This window comes from Lycorma delicatula, chromosome 2 (genome assembly GCF_047948215.1).
Source record: "Lycorma delicatula isolate Av1 chromosome 2, ASM4794821v1, whole genome shotgun sequence".
In the NCBI taxonomy this organism is placed as follows: Eukaryota; Metazoa; Arthropoda; class Insecta; order Hemiptera; family Fulgoridae; genus Lycorma; species Lycorma delicatula.
Genome location: NC_134456.1, coordinates 159,033,756 through 159,058,997, shown reverse-complemented (window position 1 = coordinate 159,058,997; position 25,242 = coordinate 159,033,756). Strand labels below are relative to the sequence as shown.

Here is a 25,242-nt window from a genome sequence, read left to right as displayed (position 1 = left end):
ATTAAAGGAATATAAAATTTTATTAATTTATTAATATGTACTGTATTGTAACTATTTTAAGTTGCTATGAATTTTTTTAAATTAAATTTCTCATTTAAGTCAACATTATTATTATCGTACACAGTTTAGGGCTGTATTAATTATACGTAGCAATTTAAAATAAACTTGCTGCGTATTTAAACTGCGCAGATTTGCGCGTGATTTGGTATTTGTGATTTCTATTACCGACAATTTTGTTTTTCGGATAGATAACTAATCTTGATTCATTTTTATCTATTTTTATTTTGATATCCAAAATGTGCATAATATTTTATTAAAAACTGTTTAAATTTTATTTTTTATTTTTTTAAGAAGTACATCATGCTCTTAACTGATTTATTTATTAATATTACCAAAATTTAATCAAGATATGTAAACAATGACTAACAATGACGTTGTGTAGGTTCAATAATAAACAGTAGGCAACTTTAACAATTTTACTTGCAATTTTATTTTAACCTTCAGGCAAACTATTGCTAAAACTATGTTTATACTTAAACTTTATTAAGGAATAAATGAATAAAGATTTGCGGTGAATTGCTGAACAAGTTTTTTTAAAACTGTTTTGTTGCCAGATTTGTATATATTTTTTTGAAACAAAATATATATATTCAGAGTGATTCAGGAGGAAAGGGAACCAATTTTGGAACTGATTCTAGAACTAGAAATAAGGAAAAAAATTCATACAAATATATGTCTTAGTTATTGAGTTACGGCCAGCGGAAAATTTCTCCTGGATTTCAGTTTCCCCGGTGAAATGAGGTCATATTGAAAATTTTAAGATGTTATATAAGGGTAAATTTGATGATGGTTTCTTATGTTCTCAACCTGTTCAATCAAATATAACCAGGTTCCGTTCAAATATAACCTCTATTGATTCTGAATGTGTGTGTGTGTGTGTGCGTGCGCGCGTGCGCGTGTTTGTATATGCATCAGTTACACTCTCGATATAACAGCTCACGGGAATTCGGAAATGTTATATTTTCGCATCTAATTTTCCAATTTTCAGAACTCAAAGGGCTGCTAAATATAAAATCACGATGAAACCAAACCAGAACAAAAAGAGCAATATTTGTCGACAATGTTTTTTTCGGTAGTCGTGCTATTTAATTTTTGTTAGTTTGTTTTACTTGGCATACATGAGCTTTAATCCTCGAACCATTTTACGGTTACGGTGTTAAAACGACTCAATAAATTAAGAAAAGTAAAAGCAGATAAATCATTTTTTTTTTATTCTATACTTTTTCTTTTTTTAATTTTTAACTTTATTTCCTTTCTAAGTAATTTCCTTTCTAATCATAACAAGAGTTACTAACTGTTTTGAAGGTTTTATAAGGTTAGTAAAAAAATTTAGTTGAACTTTGTAAAACAATAATTTTAATTTTCATTGAAACCTACATCCTGATTACACAAATTGTGTAACGGTAATGGAAAGAGTTTATTCGAAATTAGTCTTCAGAATACGGACCAGCAATTTTAGTTTCCCTTTTCGTAAAAAAAAATGTATTATTTTCTTAAAAATTTTGAAATAAATAGTTTTATTTTGTTTAATAAAACAGTGTTCAAAAATAAGGATTATACCAAAATGAAAATTTAGCTTTATAATAAACTGAGGCGACCAGACTAAAAAATTATAAAAAATAAAACTTTACATTTTCTACAAATGTTTTTTCTACTAAATGTATTACATTTAGTACATTTATAAAAATACCATTAAATTATTACTTTAACCTATAATATCATAAAAAACCGAGACAAGTTCTTTTAATAGACATTTTGATTATTATAAGTAAATGCTACAGTTGACCTATTATAGTTTAACGTATTAACAATGAGACAGCTTTACGTCAAAAGCATTGTCTTATATATTAACAAAAATATAAATCTCTTTAATACCAGTGATTCATCATGTAATCTGAGAACATTTAGTATCACCTTTATAATACCCTTAAATGACCTATCAGTCTGCAGAAAACATTTCACGTATATTTCTACTAAACTAATAAATCATTTTCCTCCTAAATTTATGTATAACAGGCTGAACAAAAAATCCTTAAAGAAATAGACGAATGGATAATGACAAATAATGTGTATGAACCAGTAATCTAAAAATGTTTTTTTGCCATCCTGTCCAAATGATTCAGAATTAGTTAATTTTCTAATCATGTTTATAACGTTTTGTTTTCTTTATATATAAAATCCTATAACAGAGCTAAATCTTAACTAAGGAAGGCAAACTTATTAGGGGAAATTTGTAATTATAATCATAATATTAACACGAGTACTAAGATTATTTAGTATTACTTTACATTGTTACAATATAAGGTTAACAACATAAAAATTATAACAATATTCATTTTACTCCAATTTATACAATATATCGCATAAAAGTGTACAACAATATAAATATTATTTACATCATCTTCACATTCTTGTATCTCCTTGATATTACTAAATCTAGAATTTTTAATTTGAATGCACGGTTGGGGTCATTGCATTGTTACATTCAATTTTTTTTTATTCTTTCGTCGTTTTCTAAGATAAGTTTTAATTTTAATTGATTTCAGTTTTTATTGATTAAGTTTTTGTTTGTAAGAACTTTTATTTATTACTATTTATTTTAAAAAACAGTTGTAATTTTTTTATTTTCTTTTTATAAATATTATATAACGTGGTTCTACCTGCACACAGGTTATCCTTTGCAGGTATATGTTTCCTAACTATATATTGTAATCCTTTTTTTAATTATATTCTGTACAAGAGAAATAAAGGAATAATATAACCTAATTCTACAATATGTATTAATTGAGATAACGTATAATTGAACAATGCACACATTGTCCCAGTTCAATCAGTAAACTGAGTTAATAATCTGATTCCTTAATTTTTCAGTTTAGATTACCTAAACGTATATCCGTTATCGACATGTAAAATTAGTACCAATAAATATATTTACTACCCGTATCAGTTAATTTGCCCTTTCCAACCATTAGTGTAATAAGCTTAGTTAAAAATCCCTCAAGTTCTTCGGTCTATAATGTAGGACAGCATAACTCGAATTTAAATGCGTTCCTCTACAAAAGCCCGTTGCACAAATTTGTAACATTATTTTTACGGATTCGTCTTACCTTTCATACCTTTCTATATATCATTCTTGGATGATGTAATATGATTTTCCTTCAAGCAGAAATTAAAATACGTTTTAAAACGACATGTAATTACAAAGACTCTACTTGTACGATTATAAAGCGACAGAAATGACTTGTGGCTTGTAAACTTACGATGTGATAAATCGTTTACTTATACCATCATTAATTTTTTAAAGATTTAAAAAAATAAGCAGAAATGGGCTGAGATTTAATTTAAAAACAGGATCGAAAAATTTTGGTCGCCAAAATTGGTTGCTATTATTTTTTTTTTTACAAAAATATACCATATTTATTGGTTTTTTTTTTATTATCCAAAATTAGCTTCTTCTGCCAATTACCAACAATTACTTGAACAATTCAAAATTGTCAAGAAGCTCCAAGGAAAACTGAATTTAAATGGCTAAAGTACCAGTAAATCTTGAAATTGAAAAAGAAGTTATACTTGCTCAGGTTGTTTTACATGATAATAATAAGGATGAAGGAAAAGAATAGGGCGAAGGGAAACTCAATCACATAGGGATAATCTCTGATAATGAAGTGATCAAGGTAATTTTCTGCCTTGGCTGGGACCATAATATAATTCCACAAATGATGATCAGTTAAAATATCCTGTTAAATAATATTTAGAATCTATTGTCATGTTTAAAAATTACATTTTACTGCTTTTAATTTTTATTAGTTTGCAATGAATCTTTTAAATTTACTTACAGGTTACAGGCATCAACGTTCAGCAGGGATTAGTTTTTATGATGAATGGTTCAGAATCCGCCAAAGAACAGATCCTATTTCATCTTTATTTGAAAGTGATGCAGATTATCCACAAACCGCTGCTCACTCTTCAATTAGATATAACAGCAGACGAAGATTTAGTCGGTCTAGCTTAGGTGGACAGATCCATATGTGACAGATCTAGATAAACATTTGGAAGTACAGGTATTATCTGTTATATATGAAAGTGTGTGCACATCCGAGTCATTTTCTTTGTTTAGATTTTTACTTACTTTCAATGAGAAGAATAAATTTTTATAAATAAAAAATTGTACCTGATGACTTATTGTTATATAACAAGCGCAATTTTATTTTTCAGTATTTTTTAATGTTAAAAATTCCATTTTATCATTTAATTATAAAAAATTGTTATAAAGTAGCCCTTATTAAACTAGTTGCATTTTACATACCTATGCATGCAAAAATCACAAAAACTGATTTTAATTTCTTTTGAATTTTAATTATTTTTCTATTTTTTTCTAGGATGGTAAATGGTGTGAACATAAAATATATAAATGAAGATGATATCAATATGATATTTTACCCGGTGAATGGGTTGATCAGTAACAGAATAAGAAAAAAAGTATTGTAAATATACAGAGACAACTATTTTTTACCGATATCATCAGTTTTATCTTTATTCTTCAGATTATTGAAAGAAATATTATTACAAAATATAAAGAATAAGGCAGAAAAATTATAATTAAGTAAAGTTAGCACAAATAAAATAAATAATTTAAAGAAAATAATGTGTAATGTTATAAATACACATATGAACATGTTTCCTGCTCTTTTAAGTTCTCAGTAAATCTTCAATGTCAGCCAAATATTGTAATAAACACTCCTTCTATCCTCTATATTCCTGTTTTTTTTTTGTTGAATTGTATTTCTTCCTTGAATTGAATTCTACAGAAAGTGCTTAGCTAGCAGTCTAAATTTACAGACATTGTAGAGTAACAGAAATGTGGAGAAGAATCTATATAGATCAAATCTGTCAAAAAAATAACAGAAGAAAAAATAGCTGTTTAAAGTTTTCCTATAGTTTTATAAAAAAAAAAGCACCCAAGGTAAATTGAGGAGACACACTGATAAATTGTAAAAATAAATTTAAATATTAGGTATGTCCTATAATATGAAACATTTTTGTTAATATTATCAATATAATTTTCAAAGTTTATTGTTAAATTTTATTTCTCTTCACTGTGGCTGGAAAGTTCATACTCTCCAAGATTTCACCAGACCAATTTGTTTATTTTAGATTGCTTATCATAAAATTATTTTTTATTAATATTTTCCTGTATTGGCTTTACCAAAGTCAATTTGATAGACAATCTCATAAATTGACTGAAATCAGGTTAATTTTTTTTTTTAGACTCCAGGACCACCATTAGGTAGAGGATGAGATGAAATGGCAGTTTTTTAGCTTATGAAAATGCTATGTCTAACCGGGATTTAAAACTGGGAGCTCTGAATGAAAGGCCAAATTTTACCAGTTGCGCCACGGAGGGCAGCAAAAAATGGGGTAATTTAGTAGAAATAATCAGTATGGCTAGATGAAAGAATTAATGAGCATTCTTTGTAATAATTTTTCCATTCTTAAACAATTTATAATAATTGTTCTACACATTCGCTTTCAGTTCCAGAGTAATCAATGGTCAGTTTTGAAAAAGTTAGATTTTCAGTTACATTGAAATGGCCTAGTAAAATTGGCATAGATTTTTGCTTATAATTATAAAAATATATATTCTTTTAACGTACAAAAATATTTTATAATATTTAATAGATTATTTTTTACAAAAGATTATTAGATATTAACCACCATTTATGTGATACAGAGGCCACAGAACAGAATTATTGTTTATTTAAGAGTAAAAATTTTATCTAAGATCAATAGATTTTTAAATCTATTTAAATGTCTATAATTGTAAAAATTTAAGAGAATTTATAAAAATTTCAATGAAAAAAATTATTGAAGAATGCTTGTTAGTATTTATCCTACTGATGATGGCTGGTACTGAACTGGTACTGTATGGATCACATTCCCCTTCAAACACTGTGCTTACACAGATCAATTTTTTTTTTAATTCTAATATTTTTTTAATTTTATATATAATGCTATTTTTAGTAATATAACATTTAATTTGCGTAACATGTAATTTTATTTATTTATTTTTTGAAAGCAGGAACTTTATTACCATTTTTGTTTTAAAATCAATTTATTCTACATAATTTCTATTAAGATAAGAGTATTTTATCTACTTTTAACAATCTTACTCGAATACATTTATTTATCATCTATTCAATTAAGTAAAAAAACAATTCATCATGAGCTGCAAATATACAAGTATTATACATTAATTTATTCAAATCTTATTTTTTGGCAATAAATATTCTAGACTGCGATGAATGAAGATAAAATAATAACTAAATGTATACATAAAATAATAATGATTGTACCACTCTTTATAAGACTATGCGTCTACAACATATACATAATAGTGTTGCTCCCTGCTAATTTGCTTGTGACATTTTACTTAGTTTAGATATTAACAAAAAGCTAAACAATTACCTTTTAAATAAAAATTATATTTCTTTCTCTCTCGTGTAGTAATGATTGACTCTAAATCATCTAGCATTATAAAATTAAAAAAAGCTGATTAAGCCTTCCGAGGAATGTAATTTTTAAATTTAGGCAGAAGAAACTAGCATCAATTAATCCATTATGAAATTGTGAACAAACTGCAGTGACCTAAATTTTCGTCAGTGTTTAAACTATTCAATTCCAAATTGCCACAATCTTTTAATACTGTAACCAAACAGATTGCAATCTTACTTTTAAACAGTGAGCATATTCTAAAAATAAAGTCTGATTGTTGACACCTATTTAAAATATAATTAACATGTAACATGATTATTTCAACCTCGGGTCAATCAAAACCAAATGCCACTCTGTTATGTATGTAATATTGTTTCAATAAGCCTAGTTGTGTCAGACAATACTGATTTTATGTCGTCCACAGTTTAAATTCACTGAATTTCTTTACATTGTTAGCAAACTCAGATAATCACATTAAGAGAATCAGAAGGCAGATCATAAATTAAAAAGTAAAATAGAAGTGGATCGAAGTTTGAACTCCGAGGCACACCCCGGAGCCGCTCTTATGGCAGTAAGAATAATGCCAAGAAAATGGACATAAAATTTTTAAGGTATTTTCAAAATAATCAAATGCGATCTTTCCAGTCAAAAAACTGATGTTTGTAGAAAAACTATCATAATTAGCAGTGCAAATACCTTGTAGAAATCAGTATTAACACATCTACACTAGTGCAGGTATCATCCGAACCTCTGATCCTTTGTTGTGTCAGAACTGTCAGTCAATTAAAAAAAAGTTGTTAGATAATGTAAGTTATAAAATGATACTAAAAAAATAAAAAAAATATATATATATTGTGCGTCATTAATAAATAATTACTATAAAAAACCTTAATCAATAAATTAATGAAAAAAAGTTAATATTAACAAATTAGTTAACAAGTGAACCACGTGTGAAATACAATTTAGAAAGAAAAAAAAACATTTATCTGAATGATTTATTACAATACTGTCACAAATCAACATAATGTAAGTATTACAATATAAAATAAATTATATGATGTAATTAAATAAAAGTAATCTTACTTCTGGCTGACCTTTAGTTACTTTATTATTTTTAAATTTAGGTAAGCTTATTTAACATGTAAGAATTTAACAATATTAGCTTCTGATGAGTATTTATCTTAATTATCTCATAAATTAAAATTAATTTAATATAAGTTTGTATGTGTTTTGTGTATCTCTTTCTCTCTTTCTCTCTCTCTCTCTCTCTCTCTCTCTCTATATATATATATATATATATATAAACGCTGAAGAAGAAAAAATATATATGCCTTATTAAAACTGTGAAAGTAGACTTATGAATACAATGCTATTTGTTTGTTAGGCTTCACAGTCATTGCACTTAAAGCCAGTCATTCCATCTCTGTTATTCAGCCATAGATAGGCATTTTATTATACAATACAGTAGAGTGGTATTCCTACTTAACAATTGTAAAAACTGGTTGGACTTTTTTTTAATTGTTTAGACTTTTTTTGTTTAACTGTTATAAAGTTTTTGAAATATTTTATAACAAAGGAAAATTTGTTGAATGGATTTTAAAATTGTCTCTTTATTCTTCTTTAATTACCATTTACATCTTTGTCACGTATTTGAGTCATTATGGTAATAATGACTTAACATTATAGATTTACATAGTTTGTTGACTGCTTGCTTCTTTAAAATGAAATGTATAACCTATAATTCTACAAAAAATATACTGTCTTTGAAGAATGTTTTCACTAAAGTCTGAAGTAGCGCCCAGGACCTAATTGAAACATCACTCATAATGAAATAATATAATGTTTTAGCATTAATTCAGTGTAAAATATTACAACATTTAGAGTTATTGTTTTGTGAAGAAAAATTCTATTAATTTTTTCCTGGTTTATTATTAAAACTCCTGGTAATAGAATAATGGTGAAAAACTTCACATATTTATCATATCGTCGGCAAATAAAATGTGAGGTAAAAAGTAGTTTAGATGAAGAAAAAATTTAGATAATACTGAATTTAAATAAAGTAAATTTTATGATTTAGATGATCTATTTCAAAATAAACAAGGGTATAGGAGAGACCATTTGAAATTAAATTTTGAAGGCAAATTTTACCTGGAAAATGTTGATAATGTAAAACAGAATTATATGTTAAATGTTTAAGAAAATAAAGTATTAAATATAGAGAAGGAATTTCAGTATGCAGTTATGGGAGTAGAGGATGAAGAAAGACTAGATCTGATTCAAAAAGTAGTGAGAGAAGGATGTAGTATATCTCTGTTGATTTTGAACTAGTATATTCTGTAGAAGAAGCAGTACAGGAATTGAAAGAAACTATTGACAGTAAAGTAATAAATAAGAAAAAAAATTTTAAATGTTTTTAAACTGAAACTGAAGATGAATTACAAGAAATAATAACTGGCATGGATTTATTAAGAAAAAAAAATTTATATTTATTAAAAAAAAAGATATAATAAAATGTAACAGAAAGGAAGATAATGAGAAATTTATATAAGATAGGAGGAGAACATGTGTACTAAATTAATATATTTTTAAAATTTTCTATTCCTTACATGTATATTGCAATCTGTTCAGCTTGTGAGCAATAAGAAATCCCATGGCCCAAAGAGATGGGGATGATATGTATGACAAGTAAATGAGGTGTAGTCTTGTTCAGGCTCATCATTCCTGAAACATGTTTTTCTCTGCTAAAGCAGCATTTTACAATTATTCTTACAATTGTAATCATTCTTGCAATAGTTGTTATATTCTTTTTCACCAATACACCTGGTTTTAAATCCACATCAAGCATAGCACTGATCTTTTCATGATAAGTAGCTATATTCTCCTTTTTTAGAAACTTTTAAACATTCTTTTCATGCAGTCATTATTATTTGTTTCTCTTCATACTATTCTTTAACAACTTTAAATATATGTGCTACTGAATGAAAAACAAATTCAACACAAAGCCTTCTTGATGATTTCTTGGAGTAGTGATTATGTGCTTTTGGTAGACTCTTGAACAACTCTTTCATTACATTTTCAGATAAATATTCTTATTATTTGCATGAGTAGTATTAATTGGCATATCTTCTTTGACATCATCATTTTTATTTTCTTCACTATTCTTCATATCTTGAGACATCTTAAAACATAATTTAAATTAATCTTCTCAATATTTAATACATAAAATTAAGAAGAAAACTAAAATTTTATAGCAAGTATGTGCTGTATCCAATACTCTACATTTTTACTTTCTTGGTTATAGTTTTATTGTTGCTGTAACAGCATAGATAAAGGAAAAGTATGGTGATGGGTCAAAATTTTGGGTATCAGAGGTTTTGGAAATGATGATATTTCAAGCCCTGCTTAATCCAAAAATACACAAAAAGGTGAACATTAGTGTTACTCAAAGGTTATGGGCATTAATGGCATTAAATTTTTGAAAGAATTAAACAAAGGGAAGTTTTTACCATGTTTAATTTTTGACCTGGATAGTGGTCATAGAAAACTGCTTTAGTATGATGATCAAGTATTTAAAATTCTGAAGTTTTAAATTTATCGGATTTAGGAGTAAGGATATTCAACATTATTTCTAAACAGTTTTTACCTCAAAAATCTATTTACCAAAAGAGTAAACATTTGGCTATCTATATCTCAGCTTTTGCTCATTTTGGACTCCATCTGATAAGAGGGCATCACAGTTCCTATATTATTATTATTATTATTTTTTTTTAACTTATTAACCCAAGAGTAATAATACATAAATAATTACAGAAATTTTAAATAAGTAATTACTCTAAAAATTAGAATTTTAAGCTCAAAAAAAAGGAGGCCGAATGGAATCATAATTAAAATATCAATCTTTTTAAACTTCAATTTTCAAGACTGAAAATCAAAATGTCAAATCAAGATATCATATGAACTTTTTTTTAAAAACGAGGGTCCCATGGGATCTGACAAGAATTAAACCTCTTTACTTAACTGTAAGATAAGATACTTTATTAATTTTTAAAATTATGTCTGTTAATATAAATGTTATAAGAGAGAGCTATCAATCAAGAAGGTCAGCTGGAATTTCAATTTTTTTGCTAAGAATTTTGATTTTTTCTCAATTATACTTTTAATACTGGATATTTATAAAGAAAAGATGTCAAATCAGGCACACATTTTTTTAAATATTTTGATCTTTCTGCCAATTGTGCTTTAAATTTTGCATAATTAAGTAGTTAATATTTAAAAATCCTATTGCATATTTAACTCTACCACGAGCAAATCCAGAAAAGTTATGCAGCCCTTTCTGATGACAAAAAATGTCTTTTTTTTAATTGTGGATTTTCATTTCTGGTTTAGTTTACAAAAATTTTGTCATTAGTAATAGTCTTTACTACCCTTACATTATTAGTAAATAAATATTTTATTCTGTTTGGTATAAAATAATACATTATTTAGATGACAGGAATACATTATTTAAATATTCTAATCCATAGATAAAAAATAAATAATGGTAAGAATTCAATATTTTTGAATTTTTAAATTAAAAATCATTTTGTGAAAATGTTTAATCATAACATTAAACACTTGTTCGCTTCCTTAAATTTTTTCATGAGGGGGGATATCTCTTTGATTGGTTAAGGTTCATGCTATTATTTTTTCTATCCTTTAGATAAATGGTTATATAACATAAATATGAGGAAACTAAACATGAAACCTAAATATGAGAAGAGAATTAACTCATAGGTGATCTCAGTTTCAAATTAATTGGTTAATGTATATTTAACCATATTTTCTACTGGAATTGCCAAAAACAATAGTTATTTATATTTTTTTTAGTCTTACTCTTAAAACAAGTTAAAAATACTTGTTTTTTAATGATTTCATTGTTCATTGATCAATTAATAATTATTATTCTTATCTTTGTTTATTAATTTATCCATTTTATTTACTTTCGTACATATAATTTTCCCTTAGAGCATTGATTCTCAAACTTTTTCACCCACCACCCACATTGAGAACCAAAACTTTTTAGTGCTCCCCAAAATTTTTAAACTTACCATCTGTTAAAAATAATAATTGCAATTGCTGTTTTTAAGATGCGCTCTTAAAAACAACAATTAAAGGGTTTTGATTTAGCTTTAATGACAAATTGTGAGGTCTTTAATGTAGTGTTGCAGTTTTTGGTTTTTGTTCATTTTGTGCTGAGATATTTAAATATTTAATGATTGAGACTGTAACATGATCTTGGATTAAGGTGAGAGCAGGCGATACATATTGCAGCCTCAAACTTTAAAGATTTCAATATCTAGACACAAAATGAACAAAAGGCAAAAACTACAATGCAACATTAATGACTTCACAGTTTGTCATTAAAGCTAGATCAGCTAGATCAGAACCCTTTAATTTCCATATTTATTTGTATCAATATGTTGCTTAGATCAGGAGATATGCAGCATTAAAGACAAAAGGGGCCTCTTTAAAGTGGAATAATTTGATTCAGAAAAATCGCTGAGATATACAAAAAAAAAAAAAAATAGAGCTAAAGTCTTAAACTTTTAAACAATTTTAATCCAGTTTACTGAAAAATTTTGTTTCCCCATGCGCTTGATCAAACATGAAGAAATATTTTTCAAATTTTTAAAACTTTTCTTCGCACTGATTTTTTTTAATTTGATGATTTTTGAAATCTTAAGTATACTGTCAAAAAGTAGAGTATTCAAGCTTTAATTTTTTTTTTATTCATCTCTCTAAGCCTTTTGGTTGCAAAGTTAATGTGTTTGAATACAATCATTTTTTATCATAAAATAATAGGTGTTCCTTTATTTTTTTACTGTGTATTAGATATTTAGTTTTAGTTTGAAATATCAGGAAAACATAATTTTTGCAATTGTTTTTTAATCAGCCATTGCCTTCCTAGCACACCTGAACACGCCCAATTTTCTGTGGGCCTTCTACTGCCCTCCAGTGCCCACAAGGCCTCCAGTGCCCACAAGGGGTCATTACTGCCCACTTTGAAAACAAATTCCTTAGAATATACTGATAATGTTGTTTGCTTAACAATCAAAATGGAAATTTACTTTTAGATTTTAAGTAAAAGTTTCATGAACAGTTTTATTGCATAAACATGTTTTTTAACGTACGTCATTGATAGTTAACAGCTAGTAAGTCGGTAAATAAGCAACTGTTATTTAATTTTTAATTCGTTTCAATGGATATTACTGTTAGAAGTACCTACCTTCTAATTTTCTTGTGCCAACTCTTTTCTTGTGCCAAGTCGCAGAGGTTGGTTTAAATTTCAGGTGAAAGGAAATAAGAAAAAGCAGAATTGTGAAAGGGAAAACAGAAAAAAAATAAAATTTGAAGAAAAAAAGATATTTTACCAGAAAAAATCTTAACTGAATTTAGTTTTGTTCAAGTAAAACAATAATTATAAAAATAAGAAACAGCAGAACAAAAAAAATACTGATAATGAAAATGGAGCCATCTTATTTTTACAAATTGTGAGTAACATGTAAAAATGTCACCTAATATTACTGCTACTGCTACTGACACTGTGACTACCACTACCACCATAACAAAATGTTATTATTCAATACATTATTATTATTATTCACCGGAGATTGCGGGGTTGCGCCGAGACTGTCTTCGACTAAGACGAGTGGCGCAACGTACAAGGAATCGCACAAACGCAAATGCCAGGTCAGCCGAGTATATGACGGCAAAGAAGCGGCTCGGTCGAGCCATCAACATGAGCAAGGCATGCTGCTGGAGAGAACTGACGGAGACCGTGTATGCAGACCCTTGGTACTGGGTTACAAGGTAGTAACTCGGCGATTGGGGGTCTCGCGGTCACCAGCTCCACTAGACGAGACTAAAGCGGAGCACGTCGTTAAGATGTTGTTCCCGGCCTACTCGGTCCGTGCCGAGCGGGACTTCGGCGGCGTGGGCGACTTCCCGCTCTTCTCGACGGAGGAACTGGAGGGACTCCTACGGTCGCTAAAAGGCAAAAAAGCTCCTGGTCCCGACGGTATACCGGCCGAGGTACTCAAACTAGTGGGGCGCTGCAGGCCCCGTCTTCTATTAGACATGTATAATGCATGTCTGAAGGCTGGGTCTTTTAGCGCCAGGTGGAAGACGCGCGTCTTGCGCTAATTCTCAAGGGAAAAGAAAACCCAGAGTCGCCGTCCTACTACCGCCCATTGTGTTTGCTTGACACAGATGGGAAGGTATTGGAGAAGCTGTTAAAGAAAAGACTGTTTGCGGCGATGACTCAGGCAGGAGGCCTGTCACCTAACTAGTACGGTTTCTGGCAGAATCGATCGACCGTAGACGCAATTCAAGAGGTTGTTGAGGCAGTACGGCGAGCAGAGGACCAAAATCATTTTTCGCGACGTGTGGTCTTCTTCGTTACGTTGGACGTTAAAAACGCTTTCAACTCCGCACGGTGGAGCGATATGATTCGAGCCCCGGACCATTCGTTCCATGTGCGTCAATACCTTCTCAAAATGGTGGACGCATATCTGAGAAACCGCGGTCTCATTTACGAGACCGCGGCAGGCTGTAGTAGGACTACAAGGGGCGGCGCAGGAGTAGATTCTCGGCCCTGACCTTTGGAACGTCGTTTATGATGGCTTGCTGAGGCTGGAGATGCCTGAAGAATCTGTCTTGGTTGGGTACGCTGACGACGTTGCGCTACTTGTCGCAGACCGCGACGTGGAGCTCGCTCAACTGAGGCTCAGTCGAGCTATGCACAGAGTCCGTGCCTGGCTGGACGACCATGGATTGTCTCTAGCCCTCAGCAAAACGGAGATCGTGGTTCTAACGAAGAAGCGTATTGAAACCCTTCTCTCCCTGCGGGTCGGGGTAGAGATTGTCGAGACCAAGCAGGCCGCAAAGTACCTCGGTATGATGATTGACCGGAAACTCAGCTTTGCTGAGCAAATTCATAGAGCCACCGACAAAGCTGCGAGAGTCGTAACTGCTCTCAGCCGGCTCATTGCGACTGTCGGCGGACCGAAGGCCAGCAGACGGCGATTGCTGATATCCACGGTGCATTCCATCCTGATATACGGGTCGGAAGTGTGGGTCCAGGCATTCAGAGTTGCAAGAAAACGGAAGCGGCTCGTGCAGGTGCAACGCACCGCAGCCTTGCGAGTCGCTTCCGCGTATCGGACGGTCTCCGAGCCTACAGTACTTGTGGTCGCCGGCGACATACCCATTGCTCTTTTGCAAGGGAGCGCCAGGTGATCTACAGGAGGGGATGGACAGGCGAAGACCGGGAGACCATTGCCAACAAGGAACGCACTCGCACGTTCCTCGCATAGCAAGAGACCTGGAACCACGAGACCAGAGGACGATGGACCGAAATGTTTATCCCTCTGGTCAGACCGTGGACGGAACGACGGAATGGAGAGAGGTGGAGTACTACATGATCCAATTTTGAACGGGTCACGGGTACTTCCGCGCTTACTTCCATGTCATAGGGAAAGCGCCGTCCCCCGACTGCCTCTATTGCCCTGGTGTACGGGACGACGCTGAGCACACCTTTTTCAAATGTGCTTGGTGGGCGGCAGATCGATGGACACTAGAGGTAGATCTCGGAGCACTGATCCCCCACAACGTGGTTGCGATGATGCTCCGTGACCTGAGCAGCTGGGAAAGTGTAGCCCGATTTGTTGGCAACATTCTCAGGGCCAAGTAGGTTGACCTGGATATCCTGAAAATTATGTAGCACCTAATCAGGCTAGTAGTATAGGAGGACTCGACCGGAAGTAATGTGTTAAACGGTTCTGGGTCGAGTCCTGGTAGAAAAGGGGGTGGTTTTAGTTGGTAGTCTGCTGATAGTGATTGGATAATCAGCGGGAACCCAACACTCCGTGCGTAAATGCATTCCACCTCCCTCCGAAAAAAAAATTATTATTAGTACTTTATATATATTATTTTTCATATTTATTAATTATTCACTTAGATAAACAAATATTTTTATTGACTTATCATATTTGTAATAAAAACATTATTTCCTCATTTTAACAACGTCTCTGATTGCTGGAATGATTGTGTTAAAATTATGATGTTGTAGTGTGTAAAAAGTTAAAAATATATACTTAATAGTTTTATAAATTCTAAAGTAATTATTTTAAATAAAATTAACTTAGAAATTCTTCAGAACACTAACCCCAAATTAAATGAACTAAAATGGCACCAATTCTAAATTAATTAAAATAAATATTTTATTCTGATTAGTATAAAATAATACATTACATAGATCATGTTCGGAATATACACTATTACATGATAAAAAAAGAATTCTCACACTTACGTATATTCATCAACGGAAACTGTGGTAAAACTTTAATTAGAGCAACACCATGGAATAAACAATTAATTACAAGATAAAAATATTTATTAAATTATACTTTTAATGCTACATAATTTTTTGGGAAAAACATTATTTGATCTTGGGGTCTTGGACTCAACATTATATACTGAAAATTTTGAATTTTTCTAATTGAACTTTATTGCGTATTTAAGAAATTAATATTTAAAACTCCTATGGCGTATTTGAAAAAGAAATTTGTCAAAGGCAAAGCCAGGAAAGTAATATAACCCCCTTTTTTGTTACCTTTTTATATACATATTTCCCTGTTTTTCATCAATGTCAGTAGGTTTATCAGGTTGCCAATTTTCTTCAACATTTTGCTAAGGAATGTGATCATCTTTCACTTTTAGAGGACTGACTGTGGATTTTTGTCACCGATTTACATCAATACCTTCATTATTATCTTACCCATCACTTATGCTTCTGTTGTTATGATTTACTTGAACAGTCGCTTTGTTAATTATCTCACCTTCCACTACCTCTATAATCTGCTTAAGGATACACATAAGACATTTTACCACACGTGAACTTTAATTGTAATTCAGGAAATCTTTTTGCGTAAAACTGTAAACAGAAAGGTTAAACATTACGCAATTTTTTGAAAAACCTCTAATGTATAAAGTGTTTACATTAATATGTTACATAATTACTGTGAAAAAACGCGTCTACTAATAACATTGTTATTTCACAGTAATCTGAAATCTAATGTAATATATATGAGATTTTTCCTAAAAAACGATAAATTTTGGAAGATTTGAAATTTTTTTAAATTTATTCTTTAAAATGGCTTGGAAGGTCTCCAAACACAAAAGAAAGGGGCTAAAGCAGTTTAAAGAAACGACCCTATTTTAACAAAAAATGACACAAAGATGGCTTTCCCCATCAACTGATGAAAGTACATATATATTTTTCAGTTTCAGTCCGTTATTGATTACATAATAAAGTATACCCTCTAGTCATACGTAAATTATAGTAGGCTTTTTATTTTGTATAAAATATTTCAAGATTGGAAATATTTATAAATAGGGGCGTACAAAAAGGAGTACTTGTGGTTTATGTGTGGTTAAACACATATCAATTTCATTGCAAGGAACCTATTAAAAATATATATTTAATGCGATAAAGAAAACCGATAGCCCTACGCTACGATTACTGGTAAGGATGCTCGGTTTCTTTTTTGTATATAAAAGATATAGTATATGTGTAATTTAATGCAGTGTACAACAGCTGCTGGTAACCATGAAACAAGCAACTCTTATTTTGTTTGCTCTTGCTCAATTCTTCTGCCTCATCTTTGTGACTACGGCGTTCCAACTGGGCAGCATAAATCTTTCCAGCGGTGATGGAAATGGTGAGAACATAAATATTTAGTTTAATTTTATAAATTTATTAATATTAAAAGTGACGGCAATTCATTAGATCCTTCAGTAGAGGGCTGTTCTTTATACTGAGATAAGTATTAAAAGTTAGAGATGCATATTACCATAAATATACCTGTATTTTAATTTATATATATTATTAATTATTTGTATCTAGGTTGTAAACTACATTCCTTCAGTTTATTTTGTTTAGTATTAAACAGATCACTCTTAATACTTGGTCCCTTAATTGAATCCCAAGCACCACTAAACTTTGGAGAGCAATTTTAATAAAATAATAATGTAATTACTGTATGAGGAAAAGTGATGAAATTTGCTTTATATATAACAATATCTTTTTGTAATGGTTTAACCTCCAGCCGTGAGATTCGGTACAGGTTATCTGACTTTTCAGCTTTTTTATAGAGAAGTAGTTTTCAAACTGTCACAGATAATTATTTTCCCTGTTTTACAGGTAAGTAGTGACACATCACAGATGTTTTTAATTAAATTTTACAACACCTTAAGATCTTACCTTACCGCAGAATTAAATTTTCTATAGCTGATGTAACTTTCAGTAGTTGGAAACATAAATTCAAAATTTCCTTTTTTCCTTCCCTCATGGGTAAGGAAATAAGTAAATAAATAGAAATACAATCATAACAGCAGTAATAATTTTGTAGGTAACTGGAGGAAAGGTTACATTTTATGCAATTTTCACGATTTCCACATCACTTGTCAGACATTGTCAAACAACAAATTATACTTAATTGATTACAGGAACAATTAATTACAATAGACGTTGTATTATAATTTTGTTTATTTATGCTCGCAATTACTGTCTGACTGACTGAATCAATTAACAATCGCCTTACTTTTTTTTTATAAGAAATAAATTTTGCAGCGTGTGAAAAAATGACTGTGGAATACAAACTCAGAAGATCGTTTCGGATAACCTTTTGCCCTTTAGTTCCAGTAAAATCGTTACCATTTCATCAAGGTGATCTGAAAATTAAATTCTGATTTTTTTTCCTTATAGGTATATTTCACGCAGATGTGGGACTTCCAGACTTGCCAAACCCTTCTATTTTGGGTGGAATATTTCATTCAAAGAAAATATCCCCTCCTGCTGAAAATGTAATTTCTATTTCACACGATTCACATTTACATCATAGTGATTTGAGGTAGGTAATTTATTTAATATTAATATTCAGTGTTTTCTACCTTTCGATCTTTTGTCGCATTACAGAACATGATTTGTAATTAAACCCCTACCTGCACTTTTCTTTTAATGAGATACCTTTTTTAACCTGTTATTTTAATTATATATATATATATATATATATATATATATATATATATATATGTATGTGTGTGTGTGTGTGTGTGTGTGTGTGTGTGTGCTAACTGGAGTTCTCGAGCTCAGAAGTTCACAGTTTATAGTTAGTGATGTTGTTCTTGAAGATCTGGCTATCTTGACAGATATGCTATGAACGACTACATCCCACAAATATCTGGGAATCCTAACAGACCTCTCGTCCCATGGTGGAATGAGGACTGTCCGAATACGTTGAAAAATCGTCATCGTACTCTACGCCATTTTAATCGTCAGCCGAAAACAGAACATCTAATCGACTACAGATACGAATAATCGACTACGAGAGCTGCATGTCAAAGAATGTTCGTTAATTCGAAATAATGGTGACGGACAAGATGTGTTGAAACGATAACCCGCATGACTCCGACTTCCACCATATGGAAGCAACTTCAATCAATATCGATCAATTTGCCGCCCTACACCTAGACCATTGAAATTTTGAAATTCTTTTTTCAAAGTTTCTCTTTGAAAAAGAGTTTGTCTTTTTTCTATTCTGCGAATAGAATGGTAGAACGAATGGAATGCAACAATGGATAACAAGCTACGACCTGTGAAGAACATGTTACTTCCTCGGTTTTCGGCTAGTAGAGCAAACAGGAGAGATGAAGTTGTTTTTGTCGTCTGCGGATAGTTCATACTTGATTGATACGCTACCATCTTATGTTGACGGGTGATATTCCTATTTGTTCTCTGTGTAACTGCCGTTTAACTGTTCACCACATTCTTGTGGCTGTATACGTTACACGGCCTTACATCGCAGGTTTAAGTGCCTACCACAATACGGAGTATTCTGGGTTATGATGTTATTAATTTATGAAAGTTATTAATTTATTCCGTTGCATAGGAATATATCATCAGTTATAAATTTATTTTAATTTTTCTGTTTTATGTTCATTTCTTTTTATTTTATTTCCTTTTTGTTGTTTCTATTTTTATCATCTGTACATTATGTTGTTTTCTTCTTCTTATTTGGGTACTGTTTTATGTAGACTATGTACTTGTTTTTTAGTTTATTGTTTTACCTGTTACCTGTATTTAATTTTATTATTATCCGAGAAGAGACCGTTTACATTTCTCTCGGACTTGGTTAAGATTTATTTTGTTTAAAATTTATATTTTCTATGTTTGCTATTATTTTTTAAATAAAGCATATAAGTGTTTTAAGATTCCGGCTGTGATATTAGTTTTAAGTAAGTATTTTGGTATGTTAACTGTGATACTAATTGTAAATTTTTTTTGTTTTTTTAATGTAGTTTATGATAACTTATGTCGGACGGTGATAACGCAAAAGCACGTTTTTCACTCCCCCCAAAAAATTATATTCTGCCGATTGTGAGTTTCCAGATTTTATGTGTTAGTAAAGTTTAACATTATCCGTATCTATTGAACTGTTAACGTCGACGTTTTAGCAATTCAGTCATTCAGGAAAATTATGAACAACAACGGACCAAGAATAAATTTGCAGAATATCGAATGTAATTTTAAAGAAATCAGAAGTGATGCCAAATTTTAGTAATAATGTTAGCAAAATTTTCAGTTTTTCCTTTCCTGTAGATAAATAAAAATGAATATTAATTTTGTAGTCCAATCATCTCCACTGTTTTTGTTAAATCACTATTAAACGATTACAAAGATTTTAGCTTTGAGATGTACTAGGTATTTCTTCAGATGATTGGAATGACACTCCAGTTGGAAGTAGTGGCATGAAAATAGAAAACGTTTCCTTCTATTATGATTACTTTGATCCAAACCCATGTAGAAACAACTTGTAAGTCAGTTTTTCTGATACGATGAATCTTTTTCCTTATTGTAATAAAAACCCCTGCTTATTAGAACATGACAAGTTTTTATAATCAATATCACTTCTGTCTGTATACATGTATTCGTAAGGATAATAGTTTTTAATAAAATATGATAATCAGCCGGCTAGGTTTCAAATAAACAAGTGAATCATAATGAGAACCTGAACTGGAGTCGAACAGTTTGTTTAATTTACTTGTAAAACACGTACGTTTTGAAACATGTTGGACAAACTGTTCGTTTGTTTTATATCATCATCTTCCTCCGCTGGCTCATTGATTAAGATAGAATCTTGTTTTAAATTACCATAAAACGGCAAAATTAAGGTATGTAAAAGAGTTGCAGATAGATTTAAAATCCGAATCTAAAAATTTACCTTTGAAAACTATTTGATGGATTAATCTAACTGTAAAATCAATTATGGATTTATCTGCTAGCTTGTAACAAGGATGCTGGTCAGTCTTTTTTTGCGAGTGTTAGCAGAACTGGCCAGGGTACTCTGGGCAACTAGAACGGAGTTTGATGTGTTATAATCGGCGTTATCAAGTTGCTTGTTCTCTTTTTGTGAAATATTATTATTAATTTATTAATAATTTTGTATTAGCTTTTAGATAATAAAATTACAGCAGTTTGAATTGAATAATTCGTTTAATTAATTGGAATAATAACGAATAAAAAAATTATAAGTTTTAATTTTTAATGTCTCCTAGTGGAGATTTATATATACTACCCAAAAAAAACCTTTTAGGGCAAGCAACAAACATTTCTGTATTTCTTCATTTATAAGAAATGTTTCGTATTAACTGCCTTCAGTTTCTGAAAATAAATGTAGCTTATTGTTTAATCAAATTTAAATAGGAAACATGTTAAAAAAATCATTAAAAATACTGATACGCGGATGAAGTCAAACAATATCAATTAGAAATCTTATCTTAGACAAAACCTGATTTATCTTTTGATGTTTTTTGTAGTGACGAATTTCGGCTTAGAGGTAAATATGTAAATAAACTATAAATAATTAAAAATAAAAATGTACAGAATGAAAATAAAAAATAAATCTTTAAATAAAAATAAGGATATTTTAAGCTTCATAAGTGTCTTAATGTATGGAAAAGTCAGTACCATTTTAAAATGTGTTATGAAAATTTGTTAAAAATAAACTTGTTTCATTCAGAAAAGCGAATGATATTCTGTGGAACCAATTTGCAAAGTTATAAAGAAAAAACTGATTACGCTTTGGTATTGAAGATTCTTCTCATTTCATGAGACAATCTGAAAAAATAAGAAAAAAAACGAAAGCAGTAAAATAATTCACAAGATAAAAATGCTGTTTCGTCTGGCGTACGCTCTGAATCTATTTTTGTGAATTCAATAATGAGTGCATAGTTTTTTTACCTGTGCTTCGTTAGAAAGACAATGAAGATCTTATTGGAGATTAAACATGATCAAGAGTTGTTGGAAGATCAATGGAAAAAAAAGCTGACAACACAGTTGTAGGACTTTCCTGTCACGCGACTTTTTTCTGATACACGGCTTACACACTCATACACATACAACTTAATTTAAAATATTTATAATTTTATTTTAATATAATATTTTTTGTTTATTTAATCCAATTATTCTAATTAAATTGAACGCACATACCGTATTTCATTCTAGGGGTGTGGCAGCACTAGCGGCTACTTTAAATACTTTTTTTTATACTTTAAATATTATTCATTTATTTAATTCTACCGCTCACCTGTGACGTCACAACATAGCAGTAATTTAGAACATTTTTTGGAATGGAGGTGTGATTTTGTAAAAAATGTTTTTTTGCAAATATTTTTATTTTTAATTTTTAACAAATGTGTCTAAGGAAAATATAACCTTAATTAGGCGAAATCTGGAGATTCTGAGGGTAACCTTGTTCTACAGCCTCACCTCCTTGACCTTTTAAGTTGAAAATTTAATGGCATCAATACCCCATATATAGAAGTAATATGACCTAGTTTGGTCAAAATCGCTCGAGTAGTTCTGGAGATATAAAGTGATTTAGAGAGCGACACCGAACATACACACGTACATACGAACATCCGGAAAATTTATATCCGGTTTTTGGGTTTTTGTGTTCCTTAGATGTCAAAACGTAAAGATCCGATGAAATCCGCACATTCCCATATTGGATTCGATTACAATACTCTCCCTTCTAAAGCTATAGCTCTGCTATAGGGCTAGACGGGAAAGTAAATTGTACCTAAACAGGTTATTGATCTAAAATTGAATAGTCGTGTACCAGATAATAAGTCCAATCCTATGCAATGTAATAAAAACATTATTATTACCGACAGTGGTAATGAAAATCAAGATTTTTTTGAAAAAGGCACTTTCTACATCTCGATTTGTTCCTTTTGTGACTGTGGATGATTTTGTTCGTATTATCTAAGAAATAATAAGGCATACAATTTACTTAAGGAAGACAGTAATAAACAGTATTGCTTGTATCAGGCCAAATTAAAAAAAAAATCATGACATTACATAATTATTGATGCATATAAAGTGTAGAAATAATGGATTGCAAAGGAGATTGCATGAGAAAATTATTTAAACAGTATGAAGTAATATTAGATAACTAAACGGAAGGTCAAGGAAATTTTTTTTTTTTTTTAATTTGAACCAGTTCTTCACTGTTGTCATTACTGCAAAATAAACAAAAAAATTTGAACTGTTTTTAAATTTTTTTTTATATTTAATGTTGGAAAGTTGTATTCTTTCTTAAAATAAATAATTTGAGTTACTGATAAAAATGACAGTTAGATTATAAGATTATACATGTTACAATATTAAAGTTAAAAGTATTTTGTCACCAAGTTTAAGTGATTAGGTTATATTCATGATAGTATACTCGTATTGTATTATACTTTGTTATTTTTTGTTTTGTTGCAGTTTTCTGGATGAAAATGAACCGTTACGCATCTTTTCATTGTTACCATATGGTAACTCAGCAGAACACAAACCAATAAGTAACTATGTTCATTTAGCACACCCAAAATAATTATTTTTGGTAATAACTAATACTAAATACATATCCATGTTTTAATTCTATATTTTGTAATTCATTCTATCAGAAATAGTTTATTACAGATAGATTATTTATGGAGAAATGTATAAAAATTAAATAAATATTTGCCAAATAAAAATATGTATCATATATTATTATAAAACCATTTTTATATTTTTATCCAGAACATATAGTACAGGCGAAACGAGCTTTCAATCAGAGATATAATTTGTTTACACCAAAAATTAATTTAAACGTCAGGAAAACATTTTTGAAAGTATATGTTTGGAGGGTAGCTTTATATGGAAGTGAAACTTGGACGATCGGAGTTCCTGAGAAGAAAAAATTAGAAGTTTTTGAAATGTGGTGCTACAGGGAATGTTAAAAATCAGGTGGGTGGATAAAGTGACATGTGAAGAGGTGTTGCGCCATATTGATGAAGAAAGAAGCATTTAGAAAAATATAGCTAAAAGAAGAGACAGACTGATAGGCCACATTAGAGTGGTCCAGATAGGGCAAAATTTTTGTCGAAAAACGTGCACCCCCTGATTTAAAAGTATTCTCAAAAACAAAATGTTTGACGCGTTGATGAACCCTTTCCGTTCGAAAAAAGTCATCCCCCACTCCACTTGAATTTTAAAGGGGATTTAACATGGGTTTTAGGTTATTTTCAAGTCGTGACGATATAGCGCTTGCATGTTTCATCACAAAACTTCAAAAATAACGTATATAAGGGTTTTTGGGGTCGGAGAACACGAATTTGAAGTGAAAAAATTGTTTTGACCCATTAAAACTGTTAAGTCGTTGTCAATTAAAAAAAATCTCTCATTTTATTTAAAAAATTTTATATTCATCTATATAATTATTCAAATAATGTTGTTAAAATTTTATGATTTCTATTTCTATTATTATATTACATTACATATGTAATGTAATTATATACATTTGGATGTTTTTTGCTATGATCATTTACAATTTGTAGTATATATTGCAATTGACTTTCATCTTTAGTGAATTTACATCTAAATTCTTTCACCAACTTAACCATTCTTTCTGAGCAGTCATTGACGACCTTTAGATTTTTAACACAATTCAAAGCAGCCAAATAATCTTCGTTTTCGCTCCACATACATGGATCAATTTCTAGAAAGCTAGTCGCAAGTTCGAATCGTTTAAAAAAATTCAAGGACTCCGTGTTGACAAAAAAAGTCGATTTCTTTGTTTAACAATTCGTTAACATTTTTAGTTTCGTAGCGTTTCGTGTGAGCAGGTTCGTTATCATAATCACAATCATCATCTGTCGCAGATAATAAATTTTCGTAAGTTTCACCCGAAATTGCTAGTTTTTCAACCATTTTCAGTTTTAATTCAGTTGAGATGTCTTCATCAAAAAGAGCTAGCGTACCTAGCCAAAATGAGTTTTTTTACTTCAAATTCGTGTTCTCCGACCCCAAAAACCCTTATATACGTTATTTTTGAAGTTTTGTGATGAAACATGCTAGCGCTATATCGTCACGACTAGAAAATAACCTAAAACCCATGTTAAATCCCCTTTAAAATTCAAGTGGAGTGGGGGTGACTTTTTTCAAACGGAAAGTGTTCATCAACGCGTCAAAAATTTTTTTTTTGAGAGTACTTTTAAATCAGGGGGTGCACGTTTATCGACAAAAATTTTGCCCTATTTGGACCACTCTAGGCCACATAT

General features: G+C 30.4%; 2 protein-coding genes across 2 annotated transcripts in view; one reads left to right on the top strand and one right to left on the bottom strand.

The window, feature by feature from the left end:
• LOC142319358 (solute carrier family 35 member E2A-like) overlaps positions 1-25,242 on the bottom strand; it is a 134,912-nt gene that overhangs the window by 61,304 nt on the left and 48,366 nt on the right. The gene's annotated exons all lie outside the window — the stretch shown is intronic.
• LOC142320286 (uncharacterized) lies at positions 17,156-23,676 on the top strand. The gene is made up of 3 exons (XM_075357986.1): positions 17,156-17,312; positions 18,359-18,503; positions 23,423-23,676. The coding sequence occupies exons 1-3, from the start codon at positions 17,201-17,203 to the stop codon at positions 23,529-23,531; spliced, it is 366 nt and encodes a 121-aa protein (XP_075214101.1). The 5' UTR covers positions 17,156-17,200; the 3' UTR covers positions 23,532-23,676.